This window comes from Pongo pygmaeus, chromosome 3 (assembly GCF_028885625.2).
Source record: "Pongo pygmaeus isolate AG05252 chromosome 3, NHGRI_mPonPyg2-v2.0_pri, whole genome shotgun sequence".
Taxonomy (NCBI): domain Eukaryota; kingdom Metazoa; phylum Chordata; class Mammalia; order Primates; family Hominidae; genus Pongo; species Pongo pygmaeus.
Window position 1 is genome coordinate 115,609,956 of NC_072376.2, and position 15,018 is coordinate 115,624,973.

Genomic DNA, 15,018 nt, shown 5'->3' on the forward strand with positions numbered 1-15,018 from the left:
GTTTCCAAAACTCAGTGCACAGTTCTCTTTATTTTACTTGACTTCTAAGCATGATTCAGTACTATTGGCCATGTTTTGTAGTCTTGGCTTTTTTTTTTTTTTTTTTTTAATTGAGATGGGGTTTCTCCATGTTGGTCAGGCTGGTCTGGAACTCCTGTCCTCAGGTGATCCACCCACCTTAGCCTCCCAAAGTGCTGGGATTACAGGCATGAGCCACCATGCCTGGCCAGTCTTGGCTCTTATGTCGCCGCACTCTTCAGATTTTCTTCCTACTTCATTGGCTATTCTTCCATCTCCTTTGTTTGCTTCTTTTCTTCTGCTTTACACTAGTCACTGCAATGTTATCTGTGAGCACACTTGCCCTAGGTAGTTTTCCATATGCTGGTGACTCCCAACTTTGCATCTTTGGTTCCTTGCACTCTGCACAGAGCTCAAGACTCAACTTACCTTTGATTTCTAATAAGAATGTAAAAATTAAGGTAAGCAAAATAAAACTCCCCCCTCCCACCGCCCTGGCTGCTCCTTTTTCTTCCTTAGTCTTTTCCATTTGGTAAATGGCACAACCATCCACACAAGCTCAAGACAAAAATTTAGGGGCTAGAGGTGACTCCTTTTTCATCACCTCTATATTCAAAACATCACAAAATCTGTAGGCTCTGCCCGCAAAATAGAGCTCATACACTTCTACTTCTCTGCTATTTTATCCCAAACTTGTCATTCCTCTTTGGATTTCTGCAATTATCTTCTGCTATAGATCTTGCTCCCCACCCAGTATGATTCAGTCATCACATAATAGGCAGAACAAACCTTTTTACAATGTAAATCAGATCCTATCACTCGCTCCAAACTCACTACTGGTTTCTCTTTACACTTTAAATAAATTCCAAACTTATTCCATGGGTAGATTTCCATGGCCTATTCAAAGCCTTACATGATTTGGCCCCCACCTATCCCTCCAAGCTCATCCTGTACCACTTTCTCTACATTTAGCTTCAGTGGTCTTTATGATGTTCCTTGAAGGAGCCAAGTTCTTTCCTTCCTTAGGGCTTTTGCAATTGGAGTTGCCTTTACCTGTAGTGCACTGATCCCAAATATTTCCATGGTTGGTTTTTAAAAATATCACTAAGCAATCAATCTAAACTAACCCCTTCCCCAGTCTTAAGGAAGACCTTCACACTGTTTTACTTCTTCACTGTGCTTACTATTATCCAAAATTCCTTGCTCATATAGTTTACCTATTTTCTATCTTCCACTCACTAGAATTTAAACTTCCTAAGAACAGCGATCTTGCTAGTCTTTCTTACCATTGTATTCACAATGCCTAAAACAATGCCTGACAAAGTAGGAGATTCTTCCAAAAACAGTTAATGAATGCCTTTCCCTAAGCAAGTCACTTGACTTCTCTACTTAACTCACACTGGTGAGTTTACTACTGCTAGACTAAGCTCTGGGTCCAGGAAAAACAAAAGTGGCTAATGTATGGCTTCTTCAGAAGCTCATCCATTCATTCCCTCAAAAAATATTTATTGAACGTATATTACACTATGTTCCAGGTACCATTCAATCTCCGTGTTTAGTAAACACCACAGCAACATGGGATTTGGTTAACCAACAGAAGTGTTTAAACACGATGAGTATGAAAATAAGTACAAAATGAGAAGTACTATAAAAACGATACTTTATATATTACAATTACAGCACCCACCTATTTCCTTTTGTCTAGTAATTGGCAGGACCTTATGACACGAGGCAACTGAAAAACAGCAGTATAAATTCTGGTACTCTAAAAGCCCAGACTTCACCACTGTGCAATATATCCACACAATAAAACTGAACTTGTACTAACTAAATCTGTGTAGAATTTTAAAAAGTAAGTTAAAAAAAATGCTGGTACTCACAGAGGACAATACCTATGAATGCCCTTTTCATAGGCACACAGTGACTAAAATATTTGGGGCAGGAATTCTCTAGGGGTGACAATAATAAGTGTCATTTTTCATGCTTCTGTTGCACACATAATTATATTTATCTCTAAGGAAAATCAGAGAGTGGGGTGTGGCCTCCCTCAGTGCCACCTGGGCCAATTGTCTCCCCGCATCACCAAATCTGTTATTTCATAGGCTCTAGGACACCCATAGAGGGGAGTGAGGGACCTGGTATGGTCCCTTGAAGAGCTCTTGTAACACTACTGATTGATGTGACAGACACAGTATGTGTGCAACTGTCCTTCTTCCTTCAAAAGCACTGGTCTAAAGCAGGGATCCCCAACCCCTGGGCAGCAGACAGGTACAGGTTTGTGACCTATTAGGAACAGGCCACACAGCAGGTGAGCGGGGCTAGAGGATTATGCCTGAGCTCCACCTCCTGTCAGATCAGCAAAGGCATTAGATTCTCATAGGAGCACAGACCTGATTATGAACTGCGCATGTGAGGGATCTAAATTGCGCCTTCTCATGAGAATCTAATGCCTGATGATCTGAGATAGAAGAGTTTCATCCCATCCTGCCCCCAACCCCAAACTGTCTTCCATGAAACTGGTCCCTGGTGCCAAAAAGGTTGGGGACTGCTGGAAGTGCTTGTCCCCTGGGTTAAAGCCAAGAGGAGTAAACAGGATTAAGGGGCGTGGAGGTGGGTGGGTTGGGGGAAGACAGCTTTCTCAGGATCGGCAACCAATCCCAGAATCTCCAATCGCAGAAGCATGTATGTGAAAGTTTATTTGCAGGGATCCACCATTTGTAAAATAGTACACGCTTAATAAAATTAATTTTGCAGTCAATCTTGACTGACAGATCTTCTTACTGGCGAGTATTTGTAAAATAAGAAAAACAGGAGGAAGACAGAAGAAACAAGAGAGATGTGGGATGACAGAGTAAGGAAAGGAGTCACGGAGAGGAGAGACAATGTCTGTGGCTGTTTCGTTAGCGTCTGGTAGAGGAGCCCAAGAATCTCATTGAACTGAGGGGGAGGAAAGGCCCTCCTGGGGCCTACCGCAAGGAAACGATCGCGGGAGACCCGGGACTAGCGCCAAAGGGCTTGGAAGGGCGGAGTTAAGAAAAATGGGCCGTACCTACAACTTCTTTCGCAGCCCTCGCTGGCCCGGGAGCGGCCCAGGAGCCCAGTAACCGTTGCGTAAGCCACGCGCCACCCAGGTGGGCAGGGTGATGACGCGAAAGACCGGATAGACTTCCGCGCAGGGGCGGGACGGGGCGAGGAGGCGGCAGCGCGTTTAAGTGACGTCTTGGCCGTCCGCGCCGGCAGAGGGAGGGTTCTGGGGCTTCTGGGACTGTCTGGTGTGTTTTCTGTCTATTGAACCCTTTCCTTTCGACGTCTCTTCTGAATATTGACTCATCGGGTTGTAGAAATCCAGGGACAGAGTTGACATCACTGGGCATTTTAGCCAAAAAGCAGTGCTCGGGACTGCATGTGCCAGAAGTAAACTTGTCAAAACTCAGATTGTGTTTCCCCTAAAGTCAGCTTAAAGTGCAATGGTAAAGGAGCACGGTCTCTCCCCAAGACAGCCTGAGCTTAAACTGCAGCGCTGTCACTTGCTAGCTATGGGACCTAGGCAAATACATCGTCTCCCTGAGGTTGTCTTCTCATCTGTAAAGGACGCTGTGGTGGTGGTGTGAGAATAAATGAGACATGGCAAGTGTCTGGAACAAAGACGCTGTGTACAAAGTAAACACTTAATATACTGTTATCAGTATAAAACCTTTGTTTTTTTTTTCCGCATGAAATCTTATGTGGAAAGTTGTATGTGAAAGAAATGAAAGCGGAGCTGCGTTGATGGTGGGCCCAGAAGCTTTGGCCTTTCAGTCCCAAAGTTTCCAGTAATAGAATCCACGCTTCCTATAAAAGACAAAAACAACTGTTATTGGAGAAAGTGTAAACTTCTTAGAAAGACAAACTGCCCTTTCCTATCTAATGTTTCTCCTGACACTCAAAACAATGTTTACTCTTGAACACTGTATTCCTTTTTGCCTCAGTGCGTTTTCTAAAGTTAATTCCTCTACCGCAGTGTTCTTTTTCTTAGTCATCATCTAAGATCTGATTCAAATTACCGTTCCTTCTTGGGTAACTTAAATACGAAATTATCTTTTTATTGGTTTTGTTGTCGTTGTTGAGACAGGGTCTCACTCTATTACCCAGGCTGGAGTGCAGTGCGATCTAGGCTCCCTGCAGCCTCCGCCTCCTTGGTTCAAGTGATCCTCCTGCCTCCTGAGTAGCTGGGACTACAGGCGGGCGCCACCACCCCCGGCTAATTTTTGTATTTTTAGTAGAGAGGAGTTTCACATGTTGCCCAGGAGGACTTGAATTCCTGGACTTAAGTGATCTGCCCGCCTTGGCTTCCCACAGTACTGGGATTACAAGCGTGAGCCACCACAGCCCTGCCCTTTTTATTGTTTTTAACACCCTCCCTCCTTCAACGTGTTATAGACATCTCAGCAAGGATTTATTTTTCTTCCTCATTTCAGGAGAGTAGACAGGGTGTCATGATTATAGGGTTAAGGGAATGTTTTGTACTCATGAAAAGGAAATGTTTTGTACTCACAGGAAAAGCAGGTAGATCCCTAAAGATAATGGGAGTTGGGACAAATGGTAAAGCTGGGAAGGAAGACCTTTGCTAGGAGTCTGTTTGCCTTCAAGGCACTACTCTTATGCTCTAGAAGGAATGGGCTCCTGGAGAGGTAAGTGCTTTAGGGTCCATGTAAGGAAGATGGGAGGGCACATCAACAAATGGAGTTTTGGAATTCTCACCAGGCCAGAGGGCTCAGGCTGGATTTGAGTCAGTAAACTATAAATATAATATTACATACTCCCCAAATGCCATGAAGCAATTCCCACTTGTTACAGAGAGGTACATAAATGATTCATATAAAAATATAATGTTCTGAGACATTAAAAAAATACAGTGGTTCTTTGGGAGACAATATAATGAAAATTTACTAATAAAAAACATTTAAACAATCATCTGATAACCTTTCTTATAAAAATTAAGTGTTTTAAAAATAAGTAAATTGATTATATTTGCAACAAGGTCATGGAAAGCAAAAGCTTTTGAGGAATAAGGAGAATCTTAACTGAGAGCAATTTTTTAAAACTATATTTGACATGATAAAAAAAGTTTTAAAACTTTCTACATAAATAGTTTCATACTTCTGAAAGTACTTCAATAAAAATAAATATTTGGCCAATGATCTATTTAGTATGATTTCAGTGCCAACTTTCTTTTCTAGTCTTATCTCTAATTCTCTTCATCAGTCTCAAGTGCCAATCACTTTCTATGCTCCAGGCTTTACTGTTTTCAAAACTTTGCTAACATGCCAGCCTCCCACACTAGTTGTTCCCATCTTCACCTTACTCCCTAATATTACCCCATCCATCCAGATCCTCTCCATTCTTGAAGGTCTTGTTCAAGTATCAGCTCCTCTAAGATTTCCTCAATTTCTACACTAAAAACACTTTTGAATTATTCACTTGGATTATAGCTATTTGTACATATCTTATTTCCTTCTAAGGTTCTTAAAGGCAAGTATCATGTCTTATTCATATTTGTATTCCTCACATTGTCAATTTTCCACTAGAATCAAGTTCTATTGAAAACCAAGCCCTTGAATATCTTGTTCATCACTGTATTACCTAGTATCTAGCACAAGACCTGGCACACAGTAGGCATGTTATAATATATTCTGAGTTAGGGAGTAAATGGATTTTAAAACGAGCTCCATGAAGGCAGGGATTTGTCTGTTTTATTCATTGCAAAATGAGTATCTGAATATAAACATGAAGGCTTAGCATTCATTATATACAACAAAATTCTTCAATCTACATAGCATCATAAAAGTCAAATATGAAATATTTATTTTGCCTTTTACCCAACAAATTCAGTTGATGATGTATCTTTCTGAAAATAATACATCCCCCAAAACTGCAGTACAATTTTAAAGAAAAATAAAATACATGTTTATATTAGTTTCAGTTTTCTTGTTTGTATTTTTCTGTGTTCTAAATTTTCTCCAATGAAAATGTGTTATTTTATAATCACAAAAAAAAATACTATTTTTAAAGAATGTAGTGGATGAGATCATTTGCAAATGTATACCTGAGGAAATTTTGAGGACAACAAGGTCAATCAAGGTGATTGGGAGTTAATACCAGAGAGAAAAATACTGTCCTTGGAAATATGACACTTCTTTCAGGGACTGAATTATGTCCTTCCCCACAAATTCATATGTTGAAGCCCTAACTTCCAATGTGATGTATTTGGATATGAGGATTTGGGAAGGCAATTAGATTTGGATGAGGTCATGAGGGTAGGGCCCTCATGCTGTGATTAGAGCACCCTTATAAGAAGAGACACCAGAGAGCTTGTTTGCTCTCTCTCGGCATCATGTGATGACACATGAGTGAGAAGGTGAGAAGATGGCCATTGGCGAGCCAGGGAGAGAGACTTCACCAGAGCCCAACAATGCTGGCATCCTGATCTCGAACTTCCAACCTTTAATAGAAGTAAGTTTCTGTTGTGTAAGCCACCCAGTGTATGGTATTTTGTTATAGCAGCCCAAGCTGACTAAGATAGACTAAGCAGACTAAGATCCGAACTGTCATGTGGCAAGTAGTTTTCTGATATTGAGAGAGGATCCTCTTCCTCTCAGATTTAGTCAGTAAATGTTTATTAAATGTCTACTGTGTTCCATGCCCTGTGAAAAATGCTGAGGATTCAAGGATAATTAAGACAAGGTTCCTACCCATAGGGAGCTGATTTAATAAGAGACAAACATGTAAATAAACTGAAAAAAAGTGTTACATGTGCTCTGACATAAGTATGTATAAGTTAGAGTAATAAGTATGTATAAGTTAGAGTAATTGTTTCTATCTGTGGTTTAAGTGGGGATAGGTTGGGTTGGTCAGTACTCTATCAGGTTAACCCTAAGTTCACCAACCAAGTCAAGAGATGTGGCTTTCAATGTGGTGACAAACCCCGGCCTTCACATGGTGAGCCCTGCTGAATGGTCAGCCTCTGTCATTCTTGACCTCACCATCTCCATGATATATAACAGCAACATAGTCTTATAACAATTAATAAATTCCTACAAAGAGCTTCCAGGAATAGGCACAAATTTCAGAGATCCAATAGAGGAAGTCAAAAAGCCAGCACTGGGCAGTCACAGAGATTTAGGTGGCGGCTATCCTCTTAGAGGTAGAAAAGAGTTTGCTACACGACCTGCAAAATGAAACAGGTATTGGCAGTGGCTTCAGGTGCCCTTCAATCATTTCTATACTCTGTGGACTTCCATTTCTAATTTTCCTAGGGGCCCTAAACATATTCAATAGCATTCTGATTTAGTTATACTAACTGTATTAGTTAATAAATATTCCAAGCCTGTTACTTGGAGAAAATGCCACCGATGACCTGGGAAACAGCATGAAATGTAACACTTTTTGGTCTCACATCCCTTTTGCTGGCTAAGTCCTAATCTTCCCTCAGCCAATGCCCTACTTTCTCTGGGAAGCTGTGCCTAAACTCCACCACCCTTGGATTGATTGAGTGCTCCTGCCATGAGCTCCCTAGCAGCCCTGTAGTTCCTGCATAATAGCATTTATCATATTGTTTTGCAATGTCTTGTTTAATTGTCTGTCGTCTCTATTGGACTGTTAAATCCTTAATGACAGGGACAATATTATTCTCGATGATGAGCCTGGATCTCAAAAGCTTTCACTAAGTATTTTTTGGATGCATCTACTTTTAGAGCCTGCAAAAATAGAGGACCAGATCATTAAGTTTATGGTGCCCCCAGCAAAGTGCACCTAACCAATGAAGTTCAGTTCAAAACATTTATCTGACCTTTGGTATAAATTAATCAAGTCCAAATCAAGAGCATAAACATTAAAGGAATACCAAAGTGAAGTGGACATAAAATTGAAGGCTATTTAGAAGAAGTGAATATTAAACTAGTTTTGAATAGAGGTGAAAGCCATGGTGGATAGGGCTCGAACAGAAGTCTAATGAAGAGAGGAATGGACAGGCTTTATTTATGCAGATCAGCTTAGTGGGATTAGGATATTCATAATTCATTCATCTAATACATATTTAATATCTACTTCAAGATTAAAATGAACTTTGAATTCTAGGTCAAGGAGTTTAGATAGGATATGACAAGTATATAATAAACACTTCAGGTACACAGATAACATGATAAAAACTGTAAACTGTATGTGAATGTGATTATTTCAGTAACTACACAGAAGATGACCTAGCGTAAAGAGGAACTTATGAGTGATACACAAAAACAGAGATGGGCTGTTACAAAGTAGGATAAAATATGACCTATGCAGGTAAGTCTTTCTTCTAATATTTTCTCTGCTGGCAAGTCACAATTTCTGAAATTCCTGCCATAGAAGTCACTCTTTTGGTTTAAGGCAATGTCTTTCAAAAGCTTTTGTTTGCATGTAAGAATATGCTACTGAATGATGGTAACATCCAACACAGTGGAAGCTCTGGCCCCGAAAATCTGATGTTCTGTTCCTCCTAGGAGTATGAATGCTTAGCTAGAGACAACACTTAGCTGCCTCACAGCCGGATATGATCATTACCAATAAATGTAGGAAAAGAGATGTGTCTAACTTCCACATCACTTCCTCAAAAATAAATTGCTATACTTGCATTTTCCTTGAGAGATAGAATGGAGATATGGTAGAGATCCATTTTTAACCCATTTATGCCTAGTGTTCCATTATTAGAACTCTAAGCCTGTGGGAGTTATTTATATCCTACTGCTCAAGGTCATCGCCAAGGTCTGATTTTTCACAAAAAATTTTTGCAACCTCTGGCATAAATAGGTTAAGCCATGTCCTAAGCTAGGGCATGGCAGAGCTTCAGGACAGAAAGACATGGGACTCTGAGCAGACCTCATGAGCAGAGTAACCCTGTTAGTATTAACCAACCAGCCAGTTTCATTAGACAGAAATAGAATTCTATTTTCTTTTAAGCACTGTATTTTTTATTTCTTCATTATAGCACATTACCCTAATGTAATATTCATAAGACTGGCATAGATTTGAAACTTATCTATCTCCCACTTAGAAATGGAAAGTGCCTAAAGATATGGGTCATAAGAAACAAATAAAAAAAGGGCTGGATTAGGGCACTCCTTAGGGGAAGGTAGACGCACATGGGCCACTGAAATAAAGGAGCCTGGGTGGTCAGCTAGGGGGCAGGATAAAGTTTTTTGACATCTGGAGGGGGCAAGAGGATGAACCAATGAAGATACTTCATGTACTTTAGAATTTTGGTGGGACCAATCAGTTACAGTAATTCAAAGAAAGGCAGTAAGGGAAGTAGAAATGGAGAAGAGGCAGATTATCAGGGAAAATGAGGGTAAAAATTAATGAGAGACTGCATTATGATGTTTAACAACAAAAACAAAACCGAAAAAGAGGAGCCAAAACCAATTCAAGGCATCAGAGCCTGGGCAAATATGAATCAGGAAACCGTGAAAGTTAAGTTAGAGAAATCCTAGCTGAGGAGGATACCGAAGCTGGTCTTTCCCATTAAAGTAGATATGTCCTTATGCAAATTAAGATGGATGATGAATGGGTGTTTGAAAAAAAAAGGTAGAGAGATTAAGGTTGGTGATATAGATCATTACCACCCACATGGAAAGAGCAAGGGCTAAAAATGCTGTTTAAAGAAACAGCTTTTGGTTCTATTACATTTTAAGCTTAAACATTACATATTTCAATATGCATCTTGAAAAAAGCAGCAGCTTTCTAAACATTTTGTTCAGCAGTCTCTCTTTTCACCTCTAAACTTGCACAGAAGTCTCTCCTTGAACTTCTTCATCTTTATTTTGATGTTCAACTTTCTGCAGAAGCCTGAGGCCCAGTAAACCAATAAGCAGACTTCCAATTGGGGCTGTGATGAGGATGGACAAAAATGCCACTGTCAACACATCCATTCCATAGTCTTCTAATTGTTTCTCTCCATGTGACCTTGCTGTGTCCAAAGCCACAGATCCTATTGCAGCCTATAAAAGTTTAAGGGTAAAAATGGAATCATGATAAGATAAGCACATATAAAAAAAAGTGAGTTTTTTATTGTTTGCAAAAGCAAATTGCTTGTTCTTTTGCTCAACTAAGAAAGTTGTAAGCATTAGGAGATATACCTAATGCTAAATAACGAGTTAATGGGTGCAGCACACCAACATGGCACATGTATACATATGTAACAAACCTGCACCTTGTGCACATGTACCCTAAAACTTAAAGTATAATAATGATAAAAAAAAGAAAGTTGTTTTAGTCTTCTTTCAAAGTGTATTGCAGGTTTTGTTTTGTTTTTTTACTTTTTTAGAGACAGGGTCTCGCTGTGTTGCCCAGACTGGTCTTGAACTCCTGGCCTCAAGTGATCCTCCCTCCTTAGCCTCCCAAAGTGCTGGGATTACAGGTGTAAGTCACTGTGCCCAGCCCAGCTGGTTCTGATGATCTAAAAACTCTGCCCTTGCATGGGAACATACTGATGACTCATTTGTACCTATCTGTGTAAGGTAGGGTTACATAAATATCAGTAAAATACATTTCAAAACACAGAGCAAATCCAGACTCACAATATTAATTAAATATAACATAAAGTTCTACGTACTAAATTTTTCCTGAATAAAGATGAAAATTACTGGTCATCTCCTTTTATCTTTAGGAATTTGGAACTAAAAAATAAGATGAAAAACATGCAGTGATATCTACTGAAAACTGTTAAATTTTAAATAAATATATATTACTTTAGAGCTTAAACTCATTGTCAAACATCATGAAACATGAAAATAGTGGACCCCTTGACAACTTGAAGTTGATCTTATTAGGTATTTGGTCAACTCCTTGCCACAGAATTTGGTGAAATGTTTTATTTGGAATGTATCTGTTGGAAAATATTATGAAAATTCTCGGTTTCTTTTAGAGGCAAAATGCAATATTATCAGTGCAGATGGGAAAAATGTATTAATTAATCTGGTTATCCCTTATTCCACAGAGAACAATGTAGGCCTCTAAGACAATGAAAAAGAAAAATGTGCATCAGAAACAATGGCAGAAACTACTAGTTGCTCACAAAAACATGAATGACCCGTTTCCCTTCTATAATAGAACTGGAGTTTGGCTGATCACATTGCTGTCTAGAGATTTTTTTATAGAACTCTCAGCCATTATGTTTTAGACATTTTTGAAAGTCTGATAGGGGTGAGGGGAATTCTGGAGTAATGCCCAAATGCAAAGAGCATAATTGAAATCTGGAATATAACTGCTGAGCATACACATCCCCCAAAGCCTCCTAAATGAAAATCACTTGATTTTAATTTCTTAATAACAGAAATTTGAATATTTAATTATAAAATATCTGGGACAAAACAGTTAAATGTTGTTTGATGTAATTAGTCTGAAAATATACAACCAAAGATACATCACATTTGCAACAAATCATAATCTATACAGTTCTAACTTAATTAGCAATCATAGGTATTCTAACAAATGCATGGTCAACAAATTCAAGCACCTATCTATAATAGCTTTATTTATCACATGTTTATTAGAATGCACAAATTTTCGGTTAAGTGATTGAGACATTTGCCAGGAAGTTCAGTGAGTTTTGAATAATTAATACCAACTAATAATCTAGGAAATCAATAAAGTGCTTTCTGAGTTGTTTTTCAATAAATCTTTTCTCCATTACGTACAAAGACTCTGGTCAAGCTCAACTGATCATTAATCATATTAACATTAAAATATCTCTAAACATTAAGGGAACCATGTTATTTCTATTTTACTCTCTTCTTGGAAGCTATTAACATGAAAAGAGTTAACAACTTTTTCCTTGGGTGACTTAGAGAGTGCTGACTGATGAAATTCAAACTCTTCTCTCCTGTTACTACTGCTTTCTAGTAGAATAGGGATTTACTAGATTTTTACTTGTACCCTGGTGATCTAAGGAAATTTAATGAGCTATCACATTTAAGGAATGAATATACCAAAAATATAGGTTTTAAAGAATAGATTAGAATAAACTCTTTTCATAAATTCACTTCAATTATTTATTTTCACTAAATTTAAACAAGCCCTCTTATTCAATATTTCAAGGTGTCATGCAGAAATAGCAGTTAAAATGCTAAGCCATCTTATCCATCATACCTGAACTGTGGCCTTTGGAAGCCATGCAAAAGAAATAAATATCTTTTCTTTTAAGTTAAAACCAGCAAAACACACCATCAGAAATGTAGTCAAAATTCGTATCAATACTGCAATGCCTACGGTGGCAACACAAAGGCCTGTAAGAAATATTCAATTTTTAGAAATAATAAAATACTAGGAGAGAAACTGCATCTCATAGTTACTAATTCAAAATAACCATCAATAGAAATAATTTTTAAAGCATTAAAAATTACAAATACAAAAATGTTTAGGAAGAATATATAAAAACAATCAATATTAAGGATCAATCAGCCTATTTGTTTAAAATAAGGTGTTTCCCTAGATTAAAACCAGAAATTAAGCATATTTGAATTCTTATGTAGAGATTTGAATGTTATATATGTCTTATGCTTTATAGCAAGAACCATGCTTGTTCATGTGTGTAAGAAGAATTTATTAAATGATATGATTAAATGATAAGTAATAAGCTTTAAACTAAGTACTGCATACACATAAATGTATAATGTATAGACTTTGCCTCAAAGTCAGAGAAAGACACATAAACAACCAATTCATAGACTATACAGTAAACGAGGTATAAACAAACTAAGGGCATAAAAGAGGGAAAAATAATATTTTAACCCAAAAAGTCAATAATTCTTTACAGGGTATCAGACCAGAAGTGATAGCTAAAATGTTTATGAGCCAGTATGGAGGGAATTAGCCAATCAGAGCTGGCTGGGCACTGACCAATCAGAATAGACACTGGCAGTCTACCACTGTTTCACCATACTGATGTATACTGGTTGTACTGGTTCCAATTATCCCTGGTTAACATATACAGCTACTCCATTTAGTCCTGTAGAATTCTTTGCTGATAAAGACAAGTTCATCATCATTTGCCAAACAACGGATTGTGAGTAGTGCTACTGCATGCTACTGGACCTAAGAATGGTACAGCTAAGGTGACTCATGAGTATTAGGGTGACTTTTTAAAAAGTAACATTTGTTGAGTGTTTACTCTGTGCCAAGTGCTGTACTAAGCTTTAAAAGTATTATTTTACTTAGTCCTTACAACCTGTGGGGTAAGTATTATTTTACAGTTGAAAAAACCAGAAGCTCAGAAAGGATAAGTACTTTTCTCAAATTCAAAGGGCTGGTAAAACATCAGATAGACATAGCGGGAGGATCTATTGTAAATCTGCCATATGGCTTTTTTATGGGAAAGTTTTGTGGTTCTTTGTTGAAAGGTATTTCTTCAAGGTTGGAAAGTATTCAAAAATATCTGTAGCCTGAAGTACAAGATAAAGAGTCGATACCATTCCCAGAAGGAAACGTTGAAAGTTTGAGAAGAGGATGAGAAGGAAGTTTTAGTTGAGTTTGAAGGTTAACAGGACATACAAGTGGTGCTGTCCAATCAACAATTGGATATATTGATTTAGAGATAAATAGTTTGGAATTATACAGTTTATAGTTGATGTCACTAGTATAGATAAGGTTAGAGAAGTGATATAGAGCCAGAGGCACAAAGTTAGAAAGAAATTTGATAAAGGGCAGCATTTAAGCTACATATGGTGTAAGGAAAGGCTCAAACAGCACTGGGAAATAGGAAGTTTAAGAACTTAATATAAAGGAGTGTTAGAGGGTCAAAAGCAGCAAATGCTGCTGACAGATCAAGTAAAGCAAAGACTGGATTTAGCAATATTACCTTGGTGAGAGGTTGGCAGGTTGTGTGATAGGCAGAAGCTGGGCTAAAATGTATAGAAGAAGGAAATGGGAACTGAAGTGGAAAGGGGAATGTGGTGACCTCTTTTGAAAAGTCTGAAAAGAAGACAAGAGAGGTAGCATGGTAGAGATGGGGGGAAGTGAAATAGAGAAATTTTATATATATATAATTTTAACATATTATTTTAATATTCATTATTTTAATTGTAGTAAAATACATATAACATTTACCATCTTAACCATTTTTATGTGTATAGTTAGTATCATTAAGTATATTCACACTATTATGCAACCAATCTCCAGAATTTTTTCATCTCGCAGAATTTAAACTCTATACCCATTAAACAACAATTTCCCTTTACTCCCAGCCCCTGAAAAGTACCATTTATGAGTCTGACTACTCTGAATACCTCATGTAAGTGGAATCATACAGGGTTAGTCTTTTTCTGACTGGCTTATTTCACTTAGCATAATGTTCTCAAGGTTCATCCATGTTGCAGCATGTGTCAGAAGAGAAGCATTTTTTTTTTTTAAGATAAGAGAGATTGGAGACTAAATTCTGAAGAGAAGAAAATTGTAACATGGATATTTAAGATGTATGAGAAAAGGAAAGAATCCATAGGCAAGATTCAGAAGGAGTAGTGGGAGATGGAATTCCTAGTATGGATGGAAGAATACTGTGATGGAAGGAAAGAAGGAAATAATGAGTACCTGTATGCAAATTCATTTTTAAGTGCAGTGTTTTGAATCAACAGAGTTTTAATATGATGGCTTTTGAATGTATGAATAAATAAAATAATGAATGAACAACCATGCATTTCTATCCCATGGGTACAAACTATAGAACTAACTAGTTGTCTTTAAAATTCTCACTCTTGTTCAGGACAAGGCTAGATGAATATTCTTACCCTTGGAAAAAGAATCGTAAGGCCTGAATTTTCTGGGTAGTGGTCAGCAGTGTCACTTTCATATACAAGGAACAATATTAAATGTGTAAAATATACTGTCTTAGATGAATAAGCATTATTTTCTAACCAACTACTCTAAAAAACTTAGATCATAATTAACTTTTTATATAATTGTGACAACAGTAACCACTGTACACATACCTACTGG

At 37.8% G+C, this 15,018-nt stretch overlaps 2 protein-coding genes across 14 annotated transcripts in view; both read right to left on the reverse strand.

Moving 5' to 3' along the window:
* SLC9B1 (solute carrier family 9 member B1) overlaps window positions 1-3,182 on the reverse strand; it is a 151,947-nt gene extending 148,765 nt beyond the window's left edge. For 4 of the 9 annotated variants that reach the window (XM_063663936.1, XM_063663932.1, XM_063663937.1 and 1 more), the window contains exon 1: window positions 3,068-3,182. The gene's annotated coding sequence lies outside the window, so the exon portion shown is untranslated. The remainder of the gene's footprint in view (window positions 1-3,067) is intronic. The other 5 variants (XM_063663935.1, XM_063663933.1, XM_054485546.2 and 2 more) reach the window with 5 other exon arrangements.
* Window positions 3,183-3,694: 512 nt separating this feature from the next.
* Window positions 3,695-15,018, reverse strand: part of SLC9B2 (solute carrier family 9 member B2) — a 57,393-nt gene continuing 46,069 nt past the window's right edge. For 2 of the 5 annotated variants that reach the window (XM_054485544.2, XM_054485543.2), the window contains exons 11-13: window positions 12,178-12,314; window positions 9,805-10,028; window positions 3,695-3,849 (exon numbers count right to left, since the gene is read on the reverse strand). In XM_054485544.2, coding sequence (XP_054341519.1) covers window positions 9,807-10,028; window positions 12,178-12,314 — 359 coding nt within the window. In that variant the 3' untranslated portion in view covers window positions 3,695-3,849; window positions 9,805-9,806. Of the gene's footprint in view, window positions 3,850-5,728; window positions 10,029-10,642; window positions 10,707-12,177; window positions 12,315-15,018 lie in introns of those variants that run through there. The other 3 variants (XM_063663939.1, XM_063663938.1, XM_054485545.2) reach the window with 2 other exon arrangements.